The following is a 25,589-nucleotide window of genomic DNA, read 5'->3' as shown; positions in this document are numbered from 1 at the left end:
TGTGCTGTGTTTTGAGCTGAACATTAAAGAGACGTTTTGCTTTGAACTTCACTGGGTCACTGCCTCACTGCATAGTGTGCTGCCGATGCACTACACAGTGTTTAATCAGTTTGCAGATAACGCGATTAGTGATTATCTTCTTCATTCCTGAGCTAATTGCCCTAGTGTAGATGACTGTCACTGTCTGAAGTGATCTGCAGTTTCATCCTTCGGACCTTAGGCCATGTGCACACGTTAAGTATTTTTCGCGTTTTTTTCGCATTTTTTCGCTATAAAAACGTGATAAAAACGCGAAAAAAACGCTTACATATGCCTCCTATTATTTTAAGTGTATTCCGCATTTTTTGTGCAAATGTAGCCTTTTTTTCCGCGAAAAAATCGCATCGCGGAAAAAAAAGCAACATGTTCATTAAAATGCGGAATTGCAGGGGATTCCGCACACCTAGGGGTCCATTGATCTGCTTACTTCCCGCACAGGGCTGTGCACACCATGCGGGAAGTAAGCAGATTATGTGCGGTTGGTACCCAGGGTGGAGGAGAGGAGACTCTCCTCCACGCACTTGGCACCATATAAGTGGTCAAAAAATAAGAATTAAAATAAAAAATAGTCCTATACTCACCCTCGATGTCTTCCCGCCTCCACTGCATGCTGTCGCTTCGGTTCCTGTAGCTGGTGTGCGGTGAAGGACCCTGCCGATGACGTCACTGTCCTGTGATTGGTCGTGAGCGGTCATGTGACCGCTCACGTGACCGTGACGTCACGGAAGGTCCTGTGCGCACAGACCAGCTATAGGAAGAGGAACGGATGCCGCTGAGGAGATGTCTGGGTGAGTATAAGCATTTTTTTATTTTTTTTAAACATTCTATCTTTTACTATAGATGCTGCATAAGCTGCATCTATAGTAAAAAGTTGGTCACACTTGTCAAACGCTATGTTTGACAAGTGTGACCAACCTGTCAGTCAGTTTTCCAAGCGATGCTACAGATCGCTTGGAAAACTTTAGCATTCTGCAAGCTAATTACGCTTGCAGAATGCTAAAAAAACGCGAAAAAAACGGAAAAAAAACGCAAAAAAAAAAATGCAGATTTCTTGCAGAAAATTTCCGGTTTTCTTCAGGAAATTTCTGCAAGAAATCCGCAACGTGTGCACATACCCTTACTGCGCATGCACCACCCTGGGAACTTGCAGCTTATTTGCATAAAAATTCAACACTAAATTTGTCTTTAACATAAACCCAGATTTCTAAAATGAAGGGATGTAATCTGCATTACAGTGCCTTTTCATGGATGGCATTAATTGGGGTATAAAAACTTGATGACCGGTTCCCTATAAAGCTTTTGCCAGTGCTTGCTTTTACCAGTCCTTCCATCCATAAGGTTGAAATCCATTTATTTTACCATTCCATCTTCTCTTCAGGTGAAGGACCCTTTCCAGGAGTTATTGACATGTTTGGAGGTGCTGGTGGCCTACTAGAGTTTCGCAGTAGCCTCCTGGCCAGCCGGGGTTTCGCCTCTCTTGCACTGGCTTATTTTGCTTATGATGATTTACCTGCTTTCCTCGGTAATGTGGATTTAAAATATTTTGAAGAAGCCGCTCAGTTTCTATGTAATCATCCAAAAGTAAGTTTAGAATCCTCCTTACACAGTAACACATCAACAAGTCTAAAGCGGTATATGAAGACCTGACGTGTCAATAAGTTGAAGAGTTGACATTTCAACAAGTATGATAAGTCAACATACCAAAACTTCCCAGATATAGTAGATGCGGGCATGCTGTGCAGTTGGTCGGTATTAAACAAGGATATCCAGAGAGTCCAGAGTATTGTAGAATTGCGGTGTTATTCTTATCGAGTTTCAAAGTAGCTATAGATTCTTCATCAGGTCTGACTTTTTGTGGTTTCTCCTGACGAACAAGTTACAGATACTTTTGAAACGCGTTAAAAATAATCCACACCCGCATCCACTATATCTGATTTCTACATTGGATTCTCCAACTTGCAGAGCAGCAGCTGGATTTATATTCTGAGACCTCTTACATGTTGTGCTTTCTCACATTACCAGGTGAGCACAGTCACACCACCTAGAACGCCGTTGTCTGGATAACTCCATTTTGCGCTTGTTTATCCTCCTTTCTGTCAACTTTTTTACTCTTTAGCTGTATTCAAGAGCTGAGGTTCTTAAACAGAAGAACAATCCCTCACAATTTCCTAACAGGATAAATGAAAATGTGTTTTTGAAACTGGACAGTGCGTTTACAGTACATACTAGTATTAAAGGGGTTGTCCTATTGAGATTCTTAAGGCACATGACATAATATAAGGGGATCACTCAAAAAGGACCTCAGTCTAGAGTTGCTTTCTCTCTAATAGCCCAGTCCATGTACTACATGGCCAGACATTGATCTTACCATTCTATATTTCCAATGCAGCAGAAATTAAAGAGAAAATATGACTGGAAGATGCAACTTTTAAAGATGAGATCGTTTTGAGGGAATGATCATTTGAACCATATGGACTACCTTAAGACAATCCAACATTAATATCCCCCACACCATACCCATATACATAGATATATAAATTAATTTCACCATATATTTTACTTTTTAGGTGTCAGGTGATGGAGTTGGAGTGGTCGCTATAAGTAAAGGAGCTGAGATGGCTTTGGCTATGGCGTCCTACCTGCCTCAGGTCGCTGCTACAGTATGCATCAATGGACCCAATGCAGTGAATGGCAACAATCTAGTTTATGGTGATCTCACTGTGAATGGCATACCCTACAAAGTGGAAGGACTTCTGATCACAGACTTTCCATCCCTCAGTCTTGCTAACTCAATGAATGATCCAAGAAAACCAGAATACAAGGACTCTATACTTCCACTGGAGAAAGCCAGAGGCCCCATCCTCTTTATGGTAGGAGATAAAGACCAGAATTACGACAGCTTGTTCTTTGCTAGGGAAGCAAAATCTCGGGCAGAAAAGTATGGCAAGAAGGATGTGTATGTGCAGTGTTATCCGGGAGCAGGACATCTTCTAGAGCCTCCCGGTTCCCCTTTCTGTCCAGTATCACACTCTCCGTTCTTCCCACTTCCTGTGACTTGGGGTGGAGAACTTCTGCCACATTGTAGAGCACAAGAAACTAGTTGGTCGGTGCTTCAAGAGTTTCTGCGTCAAAATATTAGGTGCTCTCGACAGAATAAATTATGATCACTTCTATTTTTTGGAGAACCTACATGCAATTCTTCATCCTGTGCACAAAACTGAAAATGATGAATATTGTATTTTCTGTTAGGCTAGTTTCACATTTGCGTTTAAAATGCAGCGTTTAAAACGCAAACGCAGGTGGTGAAAAAAACGCATGTAAACGCGTGCAAACGCTGCGTTTTTTAAACGCATGCGTTTTCTCATGCGGTAAAAAAAAGCGGTGTTTTGACGCGTTTACATGCGTTTTTTTCCTGCGTTTGCGTTTTTGAAACACATGCTGAGAAGTGTATGACAGCTGCCAATCATCAAAATCATCTAGAAAACCCACTATAAATAGAAATAGCTAGGGTTGGGGTTAGGGTTAGGGGTAGGGTTAGGATCCCTAGGGTTAGGGGTAGGGTTACATAGTTACATAGTTATTAAGGTTGAAGGAAGACTTTAAGTCTATCTAGTTCAACCCATAGCCTAAAATGCCCTAACATGTTAGAGAATGTTAGGGTTAGGGTTAGGATCCCTAGGGTTAGGGTTAGGATCCCTAAGGTTAGGGTTAGGGGTAGGGTTAGGGTTTGGATCCCTTTATCACCTTGATGGTGGGGGGTGGCTTATCAGTGTGTATTCTTGTTATTTTCTATTGAAACGCATGCGTTTAAAACGCAACCAAACGCATGTGCTTAAAAACGCATGCGTTTACATAGACAGCAATACATTTTTTTGCGGCAAAAAAACGCCTCTAGAAATTACTACATGTTGCATTTCTGCAACAAAACGCAAGCATAGAAAAGACGCATGCATCGTCAAACGCGGCAAAACGCTTACAAAAAACGCATGCGTTTTTAATGTTAAATATAGAAAAAAAAAACGCATGTTTTTTTTGCGCTAAAACGCAGCGGCAAAAAATGCAAATGTGAAACCAGCCTTACCTGGATTTTGGTTTAGGCCCTGCATTTGAGATGGAGACGTGGTAACAACAAACATCAGCTCTGACTCTAGTGGGTTCTTCTATGCAATTATTACATACAGTCATTGATCTGGTCACCATGTAAGACTGAAGTGACTGCTTGTTTGCCGGGGTCTCGAGAGCCTAACCGATGGTGATTAGTTAATTCTTGTGGAAGTTCTCATATTAAAGAGATTGTCCATAAATAGACCTCTTTAACCTCTGGGAGTACTGGACCCTGATGTAAAATCTGTAATGAGGCCACCGTCTACTGGGGTCTTATGTGCCCCCATCAGATCTGCACAGCCCAGGTGTGACTGTTCTAAAGTTGTAGAAATTGATTAAAACTTTTTACTTTTATCAACTCAAAGTTGTATTGTTTTTTTTCCTTTTTAATTAAATTTCAATCAAAGCTTACCACCAACTTTCATTGTCCAGTTGCAATTTACTAAATTTAAAGACTTTTTATGAGAACAGAAGTGTTCAATTTTTGCTCGTTTTATTTTTATTACTCCCCCGAGTATTCCATTTTATTTATTTTTGTATTTATTTTTAAACTCCACCATACTATTCCATTCTTATTGGGTATTTTTACTTGCTGCTTTTTTTTATGATTTTTACTAAGGTGGCATTGCTCTTGGGGTTCTCTGGGGGTTTGTCTTTTAGACTGCTCTGCATTTTTACCCAATGTGAAATAAAAATTACCACTAAATATAAAGGCTTTAACCCCTTCACCCCTGAGGGTGGTTTGCATGTTAATGACCAAGCCAATTTTTACAATTCTGACCACTGTCCCTTTATGAGGTAATAACGCTTCAACGGATCTTGGCGATTCTGAGACTGTTTCTCGTGACATATTGTACTTCATGCTAGTGGTAACATTTCTTCAATATAACTTGCATTTATTTGTGTAAAAAAACAAACAAACAGAAATGTGGTGAAAATTTCGAATTTTCAAACTTTGAATTTTTATGCCCTTTAAAACAGAGAAATACAGTATGTCACACAAAATAGTTAATAAATAACATTTTTCCATCATACATGACGGCACCACAAGAGAGAGAGGGGATCCACCCTTCAAGGACAGGAAACCTTCAAGATAAAATGGGCGGCTCCTCTCTCCACATCAGTTGGTTTCCTGTCCTTGATGGGGAACCCTCAAGATAGAAGACTTCTGAAGACAGAAGAGGATGCCTGGGCCTGGGTCGGAAGGATTTGGGCAGACACTGGTTTGCTGATTCCGTCACCAGGTACAGGTAGTCACCTCGGGGGCCATGTATATATATGCCCCCCTGAGCGAAGCATGGCCACAACCCGTGAGGCAATGCCCGGGTAAAGATTATCCTCGGGGGCCCAGGTAGCGTTTCCCCCTGTTGACATAAGATCCTGCTGTCCACGGGGGTCACTTTTATGGTGCCGCCCCTGTTGACCAAAGGTGGCCATGCAGCCCGTAAGGCACATTGGTGCCCGGGCTGGGAAAGTCTCCTTGGAGGTTTGGGGCCCTCCCTGTTGAGCATTGAAAGCAGGTCTCCCCCCTTCTCCCTCGGTCGGTACCCTGGTCGGTACCTGAGGCAGCAGAGGGGAATTGTTATGGACCTGGTGGTTAGGAACACTTGTAATGACCTGATAGGTAAACCTGAAATATAGGACAAGCTCTGGGGATGTGGGAACTTTACTGACCGCAACCCTGATCCTATCACACACACTATAGGCAGCCGTGGAGCGTACCTAACTCTCCCTAGATGCCTCTTCACAGCCTGAGAGCTAGCTACCCCTAGAGAGAAACCAAGCCTCACTTGCCTCAGAGAAATTTCCCCAAAGTAAAGACAGCCCCCCACAAATAATGACGGTGAGTTAAGAGGAAAATACAAACATAGGAATGAAAACAGGTTTTGGTAAAGGAGGCCCACTAATACTAAATAGTAAGAAGATAGCAAGGGAACTGTGCGGTCAGTATAAAATACTACAAAAATATCCACGCAGAGAATACAAAAAGACCCTCACACCGACTCACGATGTGAGGGTGCAACTCTGCACCCCAGAGCTTCCAGCTAGCAAGAAAATAGCATATAAGCAAGCTGGACTGAGCTTATCATACACAGAGAAAAAAATTCCAAAAGCAATGAGCAAAAATGAACTAGCATGGACTTAGCTTCTCCAGGAGGAGACAGGTCACCAGTGAAGTTCCAGAGAGATCTGAACCAATACTGAATACATTGACAGCTGGCAACAAGTAAAGATCTAGGTGGTGTTAAATAGGCAGCCAGCATAGCAGAAAACGAGGCAGCTGGGAGCCCAGCTAAAGACCAGCAGTATCACTCAAAGCCACCAGATGGAGCCCATGAACAGAACCCAACAAAGTACCATTCATGACCACAGGAGGGAGCCCGAGAACGGAATTCACAACAGGTATGGAGCAATGTCTGGCAGCACTGTGGAGAAGACACTGGGGTGAGTGCTACGCTGCCTCCCTGAGCTGGGCCGCGGCATGGACATTCCCGGGCACTGCGAGCTTCCTGCCCAGCCGGCGCCATGTTTCAGGAAATGGTATGGTGCACACAATACCAGCAGCACTCGGAACGTTTTGTTGCAGGCAGAGGGGCAGGAGGGCCGAAAACTTTGGCATGCACCGGAAATAAAGGCCACGTGAGCGCCTGGAAGAAAAGCGCTGAAGGCGCGCGCACCGCAAGTAAGGGTCGGGTGCGCGCAGGACCTGATGGCAGTGTTCGGGCAGAGGCAGGATTAACCAGGTGAATGGCGGATGAAGAAGCGTGCACTGGAAGTGGTTGCCGGATGCGCGCTTATGCATGATTGTATAGCGCAGGCGTCGCGCTAGCGGCTGACAGATGCAGGATCAACCAGGTGATTGCATCACATGCACCGGAAGTGGTGCAGGCACAATCAGCCAGGTAATTAATCAGTAAGATTAGCATTCCAGGTGCGCATATACACCTGGTTGTAACACAGTCACCAGGATATTGAACGACAAGTAAGAGGAAGGATCAACCAGGTGATCCGTCAAAAAAAAAAAAAAAAAAAGGAAGTGAGGCTATTTAAACAAACCAGAAGTGCTGCCCTGTGTCACTAAAAAGGCCAGGTTGAAGGTGACTGCTCTTGTTACGTGGTGGTGTGTAAGATGGAGAGCTTTTCACCAGAACATTTAATGCCACAGCAAGAGGTGCAGGAGAGGCGGTCTTGCTCAAGTGAGAAGAGCCAGATCCGCCATGGCAGCAGCAGAAGCTGCTCGGACAGCGTACGGACAGATCGCCATACCAAGGAGGGGTCCTGTTATGAACTGGTGGTTTAGGAGCAACATGGACGTGCTCTGGAGGAGGTGGTACCTGTACTGACCGCAGTTCCTGAGCTTAACACAACACTAGAAGTAGCCGTGGGATGTTCCTGTCACTCCCTAGACACCTCGTCACAGCCGGAGGACTAACTACCCCTAAAGAAAGAAACAGGAAAGCTATCTTGCCTCAGAGAAAATTCCCAAATGACAGACAGCCCCCCACAAATATTGACTGTGAGTGGAGAGGGAAATGACATACACAGAATGAAACTAGGATGAAGCAAAGGAGGCCAATCTAGCTAGATAGATAGAACAGGACAGAATGCTGTGCGGTCAGTATTAAAAACTAGAAAAATCCACCGCAGAGTTTACAAAAATCTCCACACCTGACTAAAGGTGCGGAGGGTAAATCTGCTTCCCAGAGCTTCCAGCTTAACTGAATAAATCCATACTGACAAGCTGGACTAGAAAAAACATAGAAAGTGCAGAACGATTAATTCCACAACAAGTGGACTGCAAAAGAACAAAGCAAGGACTTATCTTTGCTGAACTGGTCAGAATATCAGGGAAATCCAAGAGAGATGTGAATCCAAGCAGGAACCATCGACAACTAGCACTGGCTGAAGGATGGAGCCAGGATAAATAGCCGAGCCAGAATAGACGATCAGTGGAAGCAGCTGCTGACTGCTAAATCCAAGGAGCAGCAGTTCCACTTAAATCCACCGGAGGGAGCCCAAGAGCAGAACTCACAAAAGTGCCACTTACAACCACCGGAGGGAGCCCAAGAGCGGAATTCACAACAGTACCTCCCCTTGAGGAGGGGTCACCGAACCCACACCAGAGCCTCCAGGCCGATCAGGACGAGCCAAGTGAAAGGCACGAACCAAATTGGCGGCATGGACATCGGAGGCAACAACCCAAGAATTATCCTCCTGACCATAACCCTTCCACTTGACAAGATACTGAAGCCTCCGCCTCGAAAAACGAGAATCCAAAATTTTCTCCACCACATATTCCAACTCCCCTTCAACCAACACCGGGGCAGGAGGATCAACAGAGGGAACAACGGGCACCACATATCTCCGCAACAAAGATCTATGGAAAACATTATGGATGGCAAAAGAGGCTGGAAGGGCCAAACGAAAAGATACCAGATTGATAATCTCAGAGATCTTATAAGGACCAATAAACCGAGGTTTGAACTTAGGGGAACAAACCTTCATAGGAACATGACGAGAAGATAACCAGACTAAATCCCAAACCCGAAGCCGGGGACCAACACAGCGACGGCGGTTAGCAAAACGTTGAGCCTTTTCCTGAGACAACGTCAAATTGTCTACCACATGAGTCTAAATCTGCTGTAACCTGTCCACCACAGAATCCACACCAGGACAATCAGAAGGCTCAACCTGCCCCGAAGAAAAACGAGGATGAAAACCAAAATTACAAAAGAAAGGCGAAACCAAAGTAGCCGAACTAGCCCGATTATTAAGGGCAAACTCGGCCAATGGCAAGAAAGCCACCCAATCATCCTGATCAGCAGACACAAAGCATCTCAAATAGGTTTCCAAGGTCTGATTAGTTCGCTCAGTTTGGCCATTTGTCTGAGGATGGAACGCCGAAGAAAAAGACAAATCAATGCCCATCCTAGCACAAAAGGCCCGCCAAAACCTAGAAACAAACTGGGAACCTCTGTCAGACACAATATTCTCGGGAATGCCATGCAAACGAACCACATGCTGAAAAAACAATGGAACCAAATCAGAGGAGGAAGGCAATTTAGGCAAAGGTACCAAATGGACCATTTTAGAGAACCGGTCACAAACCACCCAGATAACAGACATCTTCTGGGAAACAGGAAGATCCGAAATAAAATCCATGGAAATATGCATCTAGAGCCTCTCAGGGACCGGCAAAAGCAACCCACTAGCGCGGGAACAGCAAGGCTTGGCCCGGGCACAAGTCCCACAGGACTGCACAAAAGAACGCACATCCCGCGACAAGGAAGGCCACCAAAAGGACCTAGCAACCAAATCTCTGGTACCAAAAATCCCAGGATGACCAGCCAACACTGAACAATGAACCTCAGAAATTACCTTACAAGTCCATCTATCAGGAACAAACAGCTTCCCCACAGGACAGCGGTCAGGTTTATCAGCCTGAAATTCCTGAAGCACCCGCCGCAAATCAGGGGAGATGGCAGAAAGAATCACCCCTTCCTTAAGAATGCCAACCGGCTCAAGGACTCCAGGAGAATCAGGCAAAAAACTCCTAGAGAGGGCATCCGCCTTAACATTCTTAGATCCCGAAAGATACGAGACCACAAAATCAAAACGGGAGAAAAACAGGGACCATCGAGCCTGTCTAGGGTTCAGCCGCTTGGCCGACTCGAGGTAAATCAGATTCTTATGATCGGTCAAGACCACAACGCGGTGCTTGGCTCCCTCAAGCCAATGTCGCCGCTCCTCAAATGCCCACTTCATAGCCAGCAACTCCCGATTGCCAACGTCATAATTGCGCTCCGCAGGCAAAAACTTTCTGGAAAAAAAAGCACATGGTTTCATCAAAGAACCATCAGAATTCCTCTGAGACAAAACGGCCCCTGCCCCAATCTCAGAAGCGTCAACCTCAACCTGAAAAGGAAGAGAAACATCCGGCTGACGCAACACAGGGGCAGAAGTAAATCGGCGTTTAAGCTCCTGAAAGGCCTCAACAGCCGCAGAGGACCAATTCGTCACATCAGCGCCTTTCTTCGTCAAATCGGTCAGGGGCTTAACCACACTGGAAAAGTTGGCAATGAAACGGCGATAAAAATTAGCAAAGCCCAAAAATTTCTGAAGGCTCTTCACCGATGTGGGTTGAATCCAGTCATGAATGGCTTGGACCTTAACAGGATCCATTTCTATAGACGAGGGAGAAAAAATAAAACCCAAAAAAGAGACCTTCTGAACTCCAAATAGGCACTTAGACCCCTTCACAAATAAAGCATTATCACGAAGGATCTGGAATACCATCCTGACCTGCTTCACATGAGACTCCCAATCATCGGAAAAAATCAAAATATAATCCAAATACACAATCATGAATTTATCAAGATAATTGCGGAAAATATCATGCATGAAGGACTGAAATACAGAAGGAGCATTAGAAAGCCCGAAAGGCATCACAAGGTATTCAAAATGGCCTTCGGGCGTATTAAATGCAGTTTTCCATTCGTCACCCTGTTTAATACGAACAAGATTATATGCCCCTCGAAGGTCAATCTTAGTAAACCAACTAGCCCCCTTAATCCGAGCAAACAAATCAGAAAGCAAAGGTAAAGGGTATTGGAATTTGACAGTGATCTTATTAAGAAGGCAATAATCAATACAGGGTCTCAAGGAGCCATCCTTCTTGGCAACAAAAAAGAATCCCACTCCCAATGGTGACGAATAGGGTTGAGCGAAACGGGTCGATCATTTTCAAAAGTCGCCGACTTTTGGCTAAGTCGGCGTCTCATGAAACCCGATCCGACCCCTGTGCTTGTCGGCCATGCGGTACGCGACTTTCGCGCCAAAGTCGCGTTTCAATGACGCGAAAAGCGCCATTTCTCAGCCAATGAAGGTGAACGCAGAGTGTGGGCAGCGTGATGACATAGATCCTGGTCCCCACCATCTTAGAGAAGGGCATTGCAGTGATTGGCTTGCTGTCTGCGGCGTCACAGGGGCTATAAAGGGGCGTTCCCGCCGACCGCCATCTTACTGCTGCTGATCTGAGCTTAGGGACAGGTTGCTGCCGCTTCGTCAGAAGCAGGGAGAGCGTTAGGCAGGGTCCACTAACCACCAAACCGCTTGTGCTGCAGCGATTTCCACTGTCCAACACCACCTTCGGTGTGCAGGGACTGTGGAAGCTATTTTTTTTTTTTTTTCCCCTCAGCGCTGTAGCTCATTGGGCTGCCCTAGAAGGCTCCGTGATAGCTGTATTGCTGTGTGTACGCCACTGTGGAAACCAACTGCTTTTTTCAAAGCACATATCCTCTTGTTCCTTCCTTTCTGCACAGCTATCTTTTTTGTTTGTCCACACTTTTTATTTAATTTGTGCATCAGTCCACTCCTATTGCTGCCTGCCATACCTGGCTTACATTACTGCAGGGAGATAGTAATTGTAGGACAGTCCCTGTTTTTTTTTTGTTTTTTTTGTGGGAGATTAAGATTGGCATTTCTGCTACAGTGCCATCCCTGTGTGTGCCATCTCTCACTGAGTGGGCCATAGAAAGCCTATTTATTTTTTCCGTGATTTGTGTTCTAAATTCTACCTCAACACAAAAACACTACATCAATCAGTGGGAGAAAAATATTGGCCTCAGTCAGGGCTTGTGTGTCACTGCTGTGTGTGCTATCTCTCATTCAGTGGGCTATAGCAAGCCTATTTTTTTTTTTTTTTTTTTTAATATTATTTGGTTTCTAAAGTCTCCCTGAAAAAAAAAAAAATACCTAAAAAAACAGTGGGAGAGTAATATTGCCCTTTCAGCTTGTGTGCCAGTCTTGACTCCTGGGTGTGCCACCTCTCTCCCTCTCATTCAGTGGGCCATAGAAAGCCTATTTATTTTTTTTTTAAATATTATTGGGTTTCTAAAGTCTCCCTTAAAAAACAAAAAATACATAAAAAAACAGTGGGAGAGTAATATTGCCCTTTCAGCTTGTGTGCCAGGCTTGACTCCTGGGTGTGCCACCTCTCTCCCTCTCATTCAGTGGGCCATAGAAAGCCTATTTATTTTTTTTTTTAAATATTATTGGGTTTCTAAAGTCTCCCTTAAAAAACAAAAAATACATAAAAAAACAGTGGGAGAGTAATATTGCCCTTTCAGCTTGTGTGCCAGTCTTGACTCCTGGGTGTGCCACCTCTCTCCCTCTCATTCAGTGGGCCATAGAAAGCCTATTTATTTATTTTTTTAAATATTATTGGGTTTCTAAAGTCTCCCTTAAAAAACAAAAAATACATAAAAAAACAGTGGGAGAGTAATATTGCCCTTTCAGCTTGTGTGCCAGTCTTGACTCCTGGGTGTGCCACCTCTCTCCCTCTCATTCAGTGGGCCATAGAAAGCCTATTTATTTTTTTTTTAAAATATTATTGGGTTTCTAAAGTCTCCCTTAAAAAACAAAAAATACATAAAAAAACAGTGGGAGAGTAATATTGCCCTTTCAGCTTGTGTGCCAGTCTTGACTCCTGGGTGTGCCACCTCTCTCCCTCTCATTCAGTGGGCCATAGAAAGCCTATTTATTTATTTTTTTAAATATTATTGGGTTTCTAAAGTCTCCCTTAAAAAACAAAAAATACATAAAAAAACAGTGGGAGAGTAATATTGCCCTTTCAGCTTGTGTGCCAGTCTTGACTCCTGGGTGTGCCACCTCTCTCCCTCTCATTCAGTGGGCCATAGAAAGCCTATTTATTTTTTTAAAAAAATATTATTGGGTTTCTAAAGTCTCCCTTAAAAAAAAAAAAAAACATAAAAAAACAGTGGGAGAGTAATATTGCCCTTTCAGCTTGTGTGCCAGTCTTGACTCCTGGGTGTGCCACCTCTCTCTCATTCAGTGGGCCATAGAAAGCATTTTTTTTTTTTTCCTTGATTTGTGTTCTAAAATCTACCTCAACACAAAAACACTACATCAATCAGTGGGAGAAAAATATTGGCCTCAGTCAGGGCTTGTGTGCCACTGCTGTGTGTGCTATCTCTCATTCAGTGGGCTATAGAAAGCCTATTTTTTTTTTTTTTTTTTTAATATTATTTGGTTTCTAAAGTCTCCCTGAAAAAAAAAAAATACCTAAAAAAAAAAAACAGTGGGAGAGTAATATTGCCCTTTCAGCTTGTGTGCCAGTCTTGACTCCTGGGTGTGCCACCTCTCTCCCTCTCATTCAGTGGGCCATAGAAAGCCTATTTATTTTTTTTAAAAAATATTATTGGGTTTCTAAAGTCTCCCTTAAAAAACAAAAAATACATAAAAAAACAGTGGGAGAGTAATATTGCCCTTTCAGCTTGTGTGCCAGTCTTGACTCCTGGGTGTGCCACCTCTCTCCCTCTCATTCAGTGGGCCATAGAAAGCCTATTTATTTTTTTTTTAAATATTATTGGGTTTCTAAAGTCTCCCTTAAAAAACAAAAAATACATAAAAAAACAGTGGGAGAGTAATATTGCCCTTTCAGCTTGTGTGCCAGTCTTGACTCCTGGGTGTGCCACCTCTCTCCCTCTCATTCAGTGGGCCATAGAAAGCCTATTTATTTTTTTTTTTAAATATTATTGGGTTTCTAAAGTCTCCCTTAAAAAACAAAAAATACATAAAAAAACAGTGGGAGAGTAATATTGCCCTTTCAGCTTGTGTGCCAGTCTTGACTCCTGGGTGTGCCACCTCTCTCTCATTCAGTGGGCCATAGAAAGCATTTTTTTTTTTTTTTCCTTGATTTGTGTTCTAAAATCTACCTCAACACAAAAACACTACATCAATCAGTGGGAGAAAAATATTGGCCTCAGTCAGGGCTTGTGTGCCACTGCTGTGTGTGCTATCTCTCATTCAGTGGGCTATAGAAAGCCTATTTATTTATTTTTTTTTTTTTCTTATTATTTGGTTTCTAAAGTCTCCCTGAAAAAAAAAAAAAAAACATAAAAAAACAGTGGGAGAGTAATATTGCCCTTTCAGCTTGTGTGCCAGTCTTGACTCCTGGGTGTGCCACCTCTCTCTCTCATTCAGTGGGCTATAGAAAGCCTATTTTTTTTTTATTTTTTTTTTATATTATTTGGTTTCTAAAGTCTCCCTGAAATAAAAAAAAAACTTAAAAAAACAGTGGGAGAGTAATATTGCCCTTTCAGCTTGTGCGCCAGTCTTGACTCCTGGGTGTGCCACCTCTCTCTCTCTAATTGTGGGCCATAGAAAGCCTTTTTTTTTTTTTTTTTTTTTATATTATTTGGTTTCTAAAGTCTCCCTGAGAAAAATAAATAAATAAATTAGGTGGGAGATTAATATTGACATTAGTGCTTGAGTGACAGTCCTGCGTGTGTGTCATCTCTGTGATTTTGTGCCACAGAAAACAGAGTGTGTAACATTGTGCCTGATTTTCCTTGTGGTCTCACCAACCTGTTAAGGGATATTGAAATCATACTGAAGTTATAGCTCACCGTGTAAGTTGTTTGACAGCAACAAATAAAGTTACTTTGGTTAAGATTTTAAAACAATGAGGAAGTCTGGTGCAAGAGGTCGTCGTGGGCGTTCATTGTCAGCTGGTAATGATGGTAGTGGTAGTGGAGCATCAGGTGGTCGTGGGGATAAAAATATTCCACCTAAGTCTGGAGCTGTGGAGCCAGTTTCGTCGTCAGGCTACACAAGGCCTCGAACGCTCTCTTTTCTGGGAGTAGGAAAACCGCTTTTAAAGGCGGAGCAGCAACAGCAAGTTTTGGCTTACATTGCAGACTCAGCCTCTAGCTCTTTTGCCTCCTCTTCCGAAACTGGTAAATGTAAAAGCAGCGCGTCACTTGTGGATGTTCACGGTCAGGGACAAGTCGCTTCCTTGTCCTCCTCAGCAAAAACTACAACAAGAGAGAAGGATGCAGCAGGCGACACAACGGGTCACTCCATGGAGCTCTTTACACATACCGTCCCTGGCTTAGAAAGTGAAACATTTAACAGGCCATGCCCATTACAAGTATATTCTGACATGGAGTGCACTGATGCACAGCCACAGCCAGAGTACTATGCTGCTCCTTTGACTCAGACCACCACATTGCCCTCTCAGGGTACAGATCCACAATCAGACCCTGATGAGACTATGTTGCCCCGCCACGAACGCTATACCACCGACCGACACAGTGACACAGACGAAGTTGCACACGAGCTCGAAGAGGAGGTAATAGATGACCCAGTTATTGACCCCGATTGGCAGCCATTGGGGGAACAGGGTGCAGGCGGCAGTAGTTCAGAAGCGGAGGTGGAGGAGGGGCCGCAGCAGGCATCAACATCGCAACAGGTTCCATCTGCCGGGCCCGTATCTGGCCCAAAACGCGTGTCAAAGCCAAAACCTGTTGGAGCACAGCGTTGCCATCCGGTTAAAGCTCAGTCTGCAATCCCTGAAAAGGGATCCGAGTCTAGGAAGAGTGCAGTCTGGCATTTTTTTAAACAACATCCAACTGATCAGCGCAAAGTCATCTGTCAAAAATGTTCAACTAGCTTAAGCAGAGGTCAGAATCTGAAAAGTCTAAATACTAGTTGCATGCATAGACACTTAACCACCATGCATTTTCAAGCCTGGACTAACTACCAAACGTCCCTCAAGGTTGTAGCACCCTCGGCCAATGAAGCTAGTCAGCAACGCAACATCCCTTCCGTCACTGTAAGGCCACCATTTTCCGCACCACCGGCAGTATCTGTGCAGGTTTCTTTGCCAGCCAAAAGCAGTCAGGGTCAGGGAATCACCAGTTTTGTAGGAGGAAATATTGCATCTAGGGCACCGGCGGAAACAATACCGTCTCCAACCGTCTCTCAGTCTGCCATGTACACCGGCACACCCGAAAGTTCCACGATCTCCAGCTCTCCAGTCCAGCTCACCCTACATGAGACTCTGGTTAGAAAAAGGAAGTACTTATCCTCGCATCCGCGTACACAGTGTTTTAACGCCCACATAGCTAGACTAATCTCGTTAGAGATGATGCCCTACCGGTTAGTTGAAAGCGAAGCTTTCAAAGCCCTGATGGAGTACGCTGAACCACGATACGAGCTACCCAGTCGACACTTTTTTTCCAGAAAAGCCATCCCAGCCCTGCACCAGCATGTTAAACAGCGCATCGTCCATGCACTCAGGCAATCTGTGAGTACAAAGGTGCACCTGACTACAGATGCATGGACCAGTAGGCATGGCCAGGGACGTTATGTGTCCATCACGGCACACTGGGTGAATGTGGTGGATGCAGGGTCCACAGGCGACATCAATTTAGGGACAGTTGTGCCTAGCCCACGGTCTAGGAAACAGTTGGCTGTAGGCGTTCGCACCCCCTCCTCCTCCTCCTCCTCGTCCTCCTGCAGAAGCTACAGCTCTTCCACAGAACGCAGTCTGCCAACCACTCCATCGGCAGATGACACTGTTGCACACCAGTTGTCCCATTATGGGCCAGCTACTGCCAAGCGTCAGCAGGCTGTATTGGCTATGAAGTGCTTGGGCGACAACAGACACACCGCGGAAGTTCTGTCCGAGTTCTTGCAACAAGAAACGCAGTCGTGGCTGGGCACAGTAGATCTTGAGGCAGGCAAGGTAGTGAGTGATAACGGAAGGAATTTCATGGCTGCCATCTCCCTTTCCCAACTGAAACACATTCCTTGCCTGGCTCACACCTTAAACCTGGTGGTGCAGTGCTTATTGAAAACTTATCCTGGGTTCTCCGACCTGCTCCTCAAAGTGCGTGCACTTTGCTCACATATCCGACGTTCGCCTGTACACGCCAGCCGTATGCAGACCTATCAGCGGTCTTTGAACCTTCCCCAGCATCGCCTAATCATAGACGTTGCAACAAGGTGGAACTCAACACTGCACATGCTTCAGAGACTGTGCGAACAGAGGCGTGCTGTTATTTATTTGTGGGAGGATACACGGGCAGGCAGTAGGATGGCAGACATGGAGTTGTCAGGTGTGCAGTGGTCTAAGATACAAGACATGTGTCAAGTCCTTCAGTGTTTTGAGGAATGCACACGGCTGGTTAGTGCAGACAACGCCGTAATAAGCATGAGCATCCCCCTAATGCGTCTGCTGATGCAAAGTTTGACGCACATAAAGGAGCAGGCGTCTGCACCAGAGGAAGAGGAAAGCCTTGATGACAGTCAGCCATTGTCTGGTCAGGGCAGTGTACAGGACGAGGTAGCGGGCGAAGAGGAGGTGGAGGACGAGGAGGATGATGGGGATGAGTATATTTTTAATGCCGAACCTTTCCCGGGGGCACAGGAAATTGGTTGCGTGTCACGGCCGGGTTCTGGTTTTTTGAGGGACACAAGTGACGTAGATTTGCCTGCAACTGCCCCTCAACCAATCACAACCGGAGATTTTACAACTGGAACTTTGGCCCACATGGCGGATTATGCCTTACGTATCCTAAAAAGGGACACACGCATTACGAAAATGATGAACGATGACGATTACTGGTTGGCCTGCCTCCTTGATCCACGCTATAAAGGCAAATTGCAAAATATTATGCCACATGAGAACTTGGAACTAATATTAGCAACCAAACAATCAACTCTTGTTGACCGTTTGCTTCAGGCATTCCCAGCACACAGCGCACGTGATCGTTCTCACACGAGCTCCAGGGGGCAGCAGACTAGGAGTGTTAGGGGTGCACACATCAGAAGTGGCGTTGGACAGAGGGGTTTTCTGACCAGGTTGTGGAGTGATTTTGCTATGACCGCAGACAGGACAGGTACTGCTGCATCAATTGAAAGTGACAGGAGACAACATTTGTCCAGTATGGTTACTAACTATTTTTCATCCCTTATCGATGTTCTCCCTCAACCGTCATTCCCATTTGATTACTGGGCCTCCAAATTAGACACCTGGCCAGAATTGGCAGAATATGCATTGCAGGAGCTTGCTTGCCCGGCAGCAAGTGTCCTATCAGAAAGAGTATTCAGTGCTGCAGGTTCAATATTAACCGAAAAAAGGACTCGTCTGGCTACCCAAAATGTTGACGATCTAACATTCATTAAAATGAACCACAACTGGATTTCGAAATCTTTTGCCCCACCTTGCCCGGCCGACACCTAGCTTTCCTATGAAAGGCTCTTGCCTGTGAATTACTTTTCTAATGTCTAATTTGCTGCAGCTGATTGTACAGCATACGACATGTTTACACCTCCCTAAATGGCCAAACTCCCCACACGGGGCCGTGGTATCGCGACTTGGCGCAAGCACCCGTGAGACTGCTGTTTGTCTGAAGAGGTGGGTGTGCTCGCTTTTGGTTGACGGCATTGCTACTGGGTCCCTCATAGTACAATGTAGTGTCTCTGGCGGTGGTGGTGCGCACCCAACGTCAGACACACCGTTGTAACATGAGGGGCCCTGGGGCGGTCCCGCCGGCCTCTAGAGAGTTCCCCCCTACCCCAGCTCAAAATGTGCTCTACCACATGCAAAATTATGTCGCACAGCTCCACCAATCTTTAGTCTATTCGCTGACATCATTCAATGTCTGGCACTGACAATACAAATTTGTAGACATCTACGATGCAACTTAAAGTAGTCTGTGTCTGTGTCCTATATTGGCACCATTAAATAGTTACTGCCAAATTACTATGTCAGAAACTCAGCAGATGAGCCCACCCCTGTACCTAAGTATGCCACCTTTTTTTTTGTTTTGGTTGTTTTGCGAGACATTAACATCTATTTATATTTTGGGAGTACTGGGACAGACACTCCTTGCACTACTCCTCCACTCACCACCAAGCTGCCCGTGTATCCATGTAACCGCTGTAAAACTTCCATGAGCCTATTGTTTGTTATTTTAGGCCTTTGAAGCCTGTCTGCGGTCCCTCCTTCCACTAGTCCTCCACTGACCAGACCACTGCTGCCCGTGTACCCCTGGAACCAATTATAAAGTGCCTACAGCCAGCCCATTTTTTTATGTTAGGCCTTTGAAGCCTGTCTGCGGTCCCTCCTTCCACTAGTCCTCCACTGGCCAGACCACTGCTGCCCGTGTACCCCTGGAACCAATTATAAAGTGCCTACAGCCAGCCCATTTTTTTATGTTAGGCCTTTGAAGCCTGTCTGCGGTCCCTCCTTCCACTAGTCCTCCACTGACCAGACCACTGCTGCCCGTGTACCCCTGGAACCAATTATAAAGTGCCTACAGCCAGCCCATTTTCTTATGTTAGGCCTTTGAAGCCTGTCTGCGGTCCCTACTTTAAATACTCCTCCACTGACCACCAAGCTGCCTGCCCGTGTATCCATGTAACCGCTGTAAAACTGCCATGAGCCTATTGTTTGTTATTTTAGGCCTTTGAAGCCTGTCTGCGGTCCCTCCTTCCACTAGTCCTCCACTGACCAGACCACTGCTGCCCGTGTACCCCTGGAACCAATTATAAAGTGCCTACAGCCAGCCCATTTTTTTATGTTAGGCCTTTGAAGCCTGTCTGCGGTCCCTCCTTCCACTAGTCCTCCACTGGCCAGACCACTGCTGCCCGTGTACCCCTGGAACCAATTATAAAGTGCCTACAGCCAGCCCATTTTCTTATGTTAGGCCTTTGAAGCCTGTCTGCGGTCCCTACTTTAAATACTCCTCCACTGACCACCAAGCTGCCTGCCCGTGTATCCATGTAACCGCTGTAAAACTGCCATGAGCCTATTGTTTGTTATGTTAGGCCTTTGAAGCCTGTCTGCGGTCCCTACTTTAAATACTCCTCCACTGACCACCAAGCTGCCTGCCCGTGTATCCATGTAACCGCTGTAAAACTGCCATGAGCCTATTGTTTGTCATTTTAGGCCTTTGAAGCCTGTCTGCGGTCCCTCCTTCCACTAGTCCTCCACTGACCAGACCACTGCTGCCCGTGTACCCCTGGAACCAATTATAAAGTGCCTACAGCCAGCCCATTTTTTTATGTTAGGCCTTTGAAGCCTGTCTGCGGTCCCTCCTTCCACTAGTCCTCCACTGACCAGACCACTGCTGCCCGTGTACCCCTGGAACCAATTATAAAGTGCCTACAGCCAGCCCATTTTCTTATGTTAGGCCTTTGAAGCCTGTCTGCGGTCCCTACTTTAAATACTCCTCCACTGACCACCAAGCTGCCTGCCCGTGTATCCATGTAACCGCTGTAAAACTGCCATGAGCCTATTGTTTGTTATTTTAGGCCTTTGAAGCCTGTCTGCGGTCCCTCCTTCCACTAGTCCTCCACTGACCAGACCACTGCTGCCCGTGTACCCCTGGAACCAATTATAAAGTGCCTACAGCCAGCCCATTTTTTTATGTTAGGCCTTTGAAGCCTGTCTGCGGTCCCTCCTTCCACTAGTCCTCCACTGACCAGACCACTGCTGCCCGTGTACCCCTGGAACCAATTATAAAGTGCCTACAGCCAGCCCATTTTCTTATGTTAGGCCTTTGAAGCCTGTCTGCGGTCCCTACTTTAAATACTCCTCCACTGACCACCAAGCTGCCTGCCCGTGTATCCATGTAACCGCTGTAAAACTGCCATGAGCCTATTGTTTGTTATTTTAGGCCTTTGAAGCCTGTCTGCGGTCCCTCCTTCCACTAGTCCTCCACTGGCCAGACCACTGCTGCCCGTGTACCCCTGGAACCAATTATAAAGTGCCTACAGCCAGCCCATTTTTTTATGTTAGGCCTTTGAAGCCTGTCTGCGGTCCCTCCTTCCACTAGTCCTCCACTGACCAGACCACTGCTGCCCGTGTACCCCTGGAACCAATTATAAAGTGCCTACAGCCAGCCCATTTTCTTATGTTAGGCCTTTGAAGCCTGTCTGCGGTCCCTACTTTAAATACTCCTCCACTGACCACCAAGCTGCCTGCCCGTGTATCCATGTAACCGCTGTAAAACTGCCATGAGCCTATTGTTTGTTATTTTAGGCCTTTGAAGCCTGTCTGCGGTCCCTCCTTCCACTAGTCCTCCACTGACCAGACCACTGCTGCCCGTGTACCCCTGGAACCAATTATAAAGTGCCTACAGCCAGCCCATTTTTTTATGTTAGGCCTTTGAAGCCTGTCTGCGGTCCCTCCATCCACTAGTCCTCCACTGACCAGACCACTGCTGCCCGTGTACCCCTGGAACCAATTATAAAGTGCCTACAGCCAGCCCATTTTCTTATGTTAGGCCTTTGAAGCCTGTCTGCGGTCCCTACTTTAAATACTCCTCCACTGACCACCAAGCTGCCTGCCCGTGTATCCATGTAACCGCTGTAAAACTGCCATGAGCCTATTGTTTGTTATTTTAGGCCTTTGAAGCCTGTCTGCGGTCCCTCCTTCCACTAGTCCTCCACTGACCAGACCACTGCTGCCCGTGTACCCCTGGAACCAATTATAAAGTGCCTACAGCCAGCCCATTTTTTTATGTTAGGCCTTTGAAGCCTGTCTGCGGTCCCTCCTTCCACTAGTCCTCCACTGACCAGACCACTGCTGCCCGTGTACCCCTGGAACCAATTATAAAGTGCCTACAGCCAGCCCATTTTCTTATGTTAGGCCTTTGAAGCCTGTCTGCGGTCCCTACTTTAAATACTCCTCCACTGACCACCAAGCTGCCTGCCCGTGTATCCATGTAACCGCTGTAAAACTGCCATGAGCCTATTGTTTGTTATTTTAGGCCTTTGAAGCCTGTCTGCGGTCCCTCCTTCCACTAGTCCTCCACTGACCAGACCACTGCTGCCCGTGTACCCCTGGAACCAATTATAAAGTGCCTACAGCCAGCCCATTTTTTTATGTTAGGCCTTTGAAGCCTGTCTGCGGTCCCTCCTTCCACTAGTCCTCCACTGACCAGACCACTGCTGCCCGTGTACCCCTGGAACCAATTATAAAGTGCCTACAGCCAGCCCATTTTCTTATGTTAGGCCTTTGAAGCCTGTCTGCGGTCCCTACTTTAAATACTCCTCCACTGACCACCAAGCTGCCTGCCCGTGTATCCATGTAACCGCTGTAAAACTGCCATGAGCCTATTGTTTGTTATTTTAGGCCTTTGAAGCCTGTCTGCGGTCCCTCCTTCCACTAGTCCTCCACTGACCAGACCACTGCTGCCCGTGTACCCCTGGAACCAATTATAAAGTGCCTACAGCCAGCCCATTTTTTTATGTTAGGCCTTTGAAGCCTGTCTGCGGTCCCTCCTTCCACTAGTCCTCCACTGACCAGACCACTGCTGCCCGTGTACCCCTGGAACCAATTATAAAGTGCCTACAGCCAGCCCATTTTCTTATGTTAGGCCTTTGAAGCCTGTCTGCGGTCCCTACTTTAAATACTCCTCCACTGACCACCAAGCTGCCTGCCCGTGTATCCATGTAACCGCTGTAAAACTGCCATGAGCCTATTGTTTGTTATTTTAGGCCTTTGAAGCCTGTCTGCGGTCCCTCCTTCCACTAGTCCTCCACTGACCAGACCACTGCTGCCCGTGTACCCCTGGAACCAATTATAAAGTGCCTACAGCCAGCCCATTTTTTTATGTTAGGCCTTTGAAGCCTGTCTGCGGTCCCTCCTTCCACTAGTCCTCCACTGACCAGACCACTGCTGCCCGTGTACCCCTGGAACCAATTATAAAGTGCCTACAGCCAGCCCATTTTCTTATGTTAGGCCTTTGAAGCCTGTCTGCGGTCCCTCCTTCCACTAGTCCTCCACTGGCCAGACCACTGCTGCCCGTGTACCCCTGGAACCAATTATAAAGTGCCTACAGCCAGCCCATTTTCTTATGTTAGGCCTTTGAAGCCTGTCTGCAGTCCCTACTTTAAATACTCCTCCACTGACCACCAAGCTGCCTGCCCGTGTATCCATGCAACCGCTGTAAAACTGCCATGAGCCTATTGTTTGTTATGTTAGGCCTTTGATAGCCTGTCTGCGGTCCCTACTTTAAATACTCCTCCACTCACCACCAAGCTGCCTGCCCGTCTATCCATGTAACCGCTGTAAAACTGCAATGAGCCTATTGTTTGTTATTTTAGGCCTTTGATAGCCTGTCTGCGGCCCCTACTTGCAATACTCCTCCACTGACCACAATGCTGCCTGGAGTGCCTGCCTGTGTATCCATGTAACCGATGTAAAACTGCCATGACTGCCTACTGTTTGTTATTTTAGGCCTTTGATAGCCTGTCTGCAGCCCCTACTTGCAATACTCCTCCACTGACCACACCAATGCTGCCCGTGTACCCCTGGAACCTATTTAAAAGTTCATAGAGCCTAGTTATATATTTTATTTACTATTAATAAGGCCATGATGGACTACGCTGTACCACGCTACAAGCTAACCAGTCGACACTTCTTTTGCGAGAAAAGCCATCCCAACCCTCCACCAGCATGTAGAAAACCGCATTGTCCATGCACTCTGGCAATCTGTGAGTACAAAGGTGCACCTGACAACAGACGCATGGACCTGTAGGCATGGCCACGGAAGATTACGTGTCCATTACGGCGCAATGGGTTAATGTGGTGGATGCATGGTCCACAGGGGACAGCCTACTAAGTCTGTCTGCAGTCCCTAATTCAAATTGTCCTCCACTGTCTAAATCGGAGCTTCCACCTTCTGGCTTTCGGCCTATAGTATCAGAAATTAAACTGCATTTGGCCTTCAACTTTGGTTAGGGCCTACTAACGGCTTCTGCCCCTCCCTGGTGTTGCCCTCAACTAAATAAAGCTGAGCTTCAACCTTCCGGCTCTCATTAAGTGGTTTTAAAAAAAAAAAATGGTGGTTAGGGCCTACTAACGGCTTCTGCCCCTCCCTGGTGTTGCCCTCAACTAAATAAAGCTGAGCTTCAACCTTCTGCTCCAAATTACCATTTTAAAAAATGCAATAGGCTTTTCCGGCCTACTAAAGGTGTCTGTCTGTGTGCCCCTGCCTGGTGTTGCCCTCAACTAAATAAAGCTGAGCTTCAACCTTCTGCTCCAAATTACCATTTTAAAAAATGCAATAGGCTTTTCCGGCCTACTAAAGGTGTCTGTCTGTGTGCCCCTGCCTGGTGTTGCCCTCAACTAAATAAAGCTGAGCTTCAACCTTCTGCTCCAAATTACCATTTTAAAAAATGCAATAGGCTTTTCCGGCCTACTAAAGGTGTCTGTCTGTGTGCCCCTGCCTGGTGTTGTCCTCAACTAAATAAAGCTGAGCTTCAACCTTCCGGCTCTCATTAAGTGGTTTTAAAAAAAAAAAATGGTGGTTAGGGCCTACTAACGGCTTCTGCCCCTCCCTGGTGTTGCCCTCAACTAAATAAAGCTGAGCTTCAACCTTCTGCTCCAAATTACCATTTTAAAAAATGCAATAGGCTTTTCCGGCCTACTAAAGGTGTCTGTCTGTGTGCCCCTGCCTGGTGTTGTCCTCAACTAAATAAAGCTGAGCTTCAACCTTCCGGCTCTCATTAAGTGGTTTTAAAAAAAAAAAATGGTGGTTAGGGCCTACTAACGGCTTCTGCCCCTCCCTGGTGTTGCCCTCAACTAAATAAAGCTGAGCTTCAACCTTCTGCTCCAAATTACCATTTTAAAAAATGCAATAGGCTTTTCCGGCCTACTAAAGGTGTCTGTCTGTGTGCCCCTGCCTGGTGTTGTCCTCAACTAAATAAAGCTGAGCTTCAACCTTCCGGCTCTCATTAAGTGGTTTTAAAAAAAAAAAATGGTGGTTAGGGCCTACTAACGGCTTCTGCCCCTCCCTGGTGTTGCCCTCAACTAAATAAAGCTGAGCTTCAACCTTCTGCTCCAAATTACCATTTTAAAAAATGCAATAGGCTTTTCCGGCCTACTAAAGGTGTCTGCCCCTCCCTGGTGTTGTCCTCAACTGAACAAAGCTGAGCTTCCACATTCTGGCTTTCGCCCTATACTATCAGATATTAAACTGCATTTGGCCTACTAGTGTGGTTAGGCCCTTGAAACAGTGTCTGCTGCTCTTGGGTTTGCTACTCCACTGAACAAAGCAATGCCGCCTGTTTAGTCCTGTTACCAATTTTGAACTGCATGTAGCCTACTTTATTCTTTGGCCCTATATCTGTTTCCTCCTCATCCTGCCCATTGCCCAGCCACTGCTAAATGAGTCTGCTGGTACATTGACCTAGACCACTACATTCCCCTTGTACTCTACACAGCCAGAATCTGACCCTGCTGAAAGTAAGGTTCCCCTTCCCGCATGTTATACCACCTTACACAGGGACAAAGAGGAAGGTGCAGATGAAAGTGCAGGTTCCTTCATCAGGTGGGGGGGCATACTCGTTGGCGACGTCACTGGCACAGGGCCCCTCAGAGTACGCAAAAGTGTCGCTGCTGGTGGGAGGCGCCCCCGCCATGCAAACACACCGCCGTACTTTGAGGGGCCCTGTGCCAGTGGCAATGCGAACGAGTGGGCCCCCCCCTGCTTGCTCAGGATCACAGCACTTGCAACTTTTAAATACTTACCTTTCCCTGCAACACCGCCGTGACGTAGTCCGCATTTCCTGGGCCCACGAAAAACTTGAGCCAGCCCTACTCCCCCCACAACTTTCCCCCA

General features: G+C 46.2%; 1 protein-coding gene across 1 annotated transcript in view; it reads left to right on the top strand.

The window, feature by feature from the left end:
• Positions 1-4,504, top strand: part of LOC143804692 (acyl-coenzyme A amino acid N-acyltransferase 1-like) — a 93,052-nt gene extending 88,548 nt beyond the window's left edge. Inside the window, exons 3-4 of the mRNA XM_077283050.1 lie at positions 1,418-1,620; positions 2,607-4,504. Coding sequence (XP_077139165.1) covers positions 1,418-1,620; positions 2,607-3,203 — 800 coding nt within the window. The 3' untranslated portion in view covers positions 3,204-4,504. The remainder of the gene's footprint in view (positions 1-1,417; positions 1,621-2,606) is intronic.
• Positions 4,505-25,589: the final 21,085 nt, after the last annotated feature.

The sequence above is a fragment of the Ranitomeya variabilis genome, chromosome 1, assembly GCF_051348905.1.
Source record: "Ranitomeya variabilis isolate aRanVar5 chromosome 1, aRanVar5.hap1, whole genome shotgun sequence".
NCBI classification, from domain to species: domain Eukaryota; kingdom Metazoa; phylum Chordata; class Amphibia; order Anura; family Dendrobatidae; genus Ranitomeya; species Ranitomeya variabilis.
Note: the sequence above shows the minus strand (reverse complement) of the source record. Positions and strands in the feature narration are given on the sequence as shown.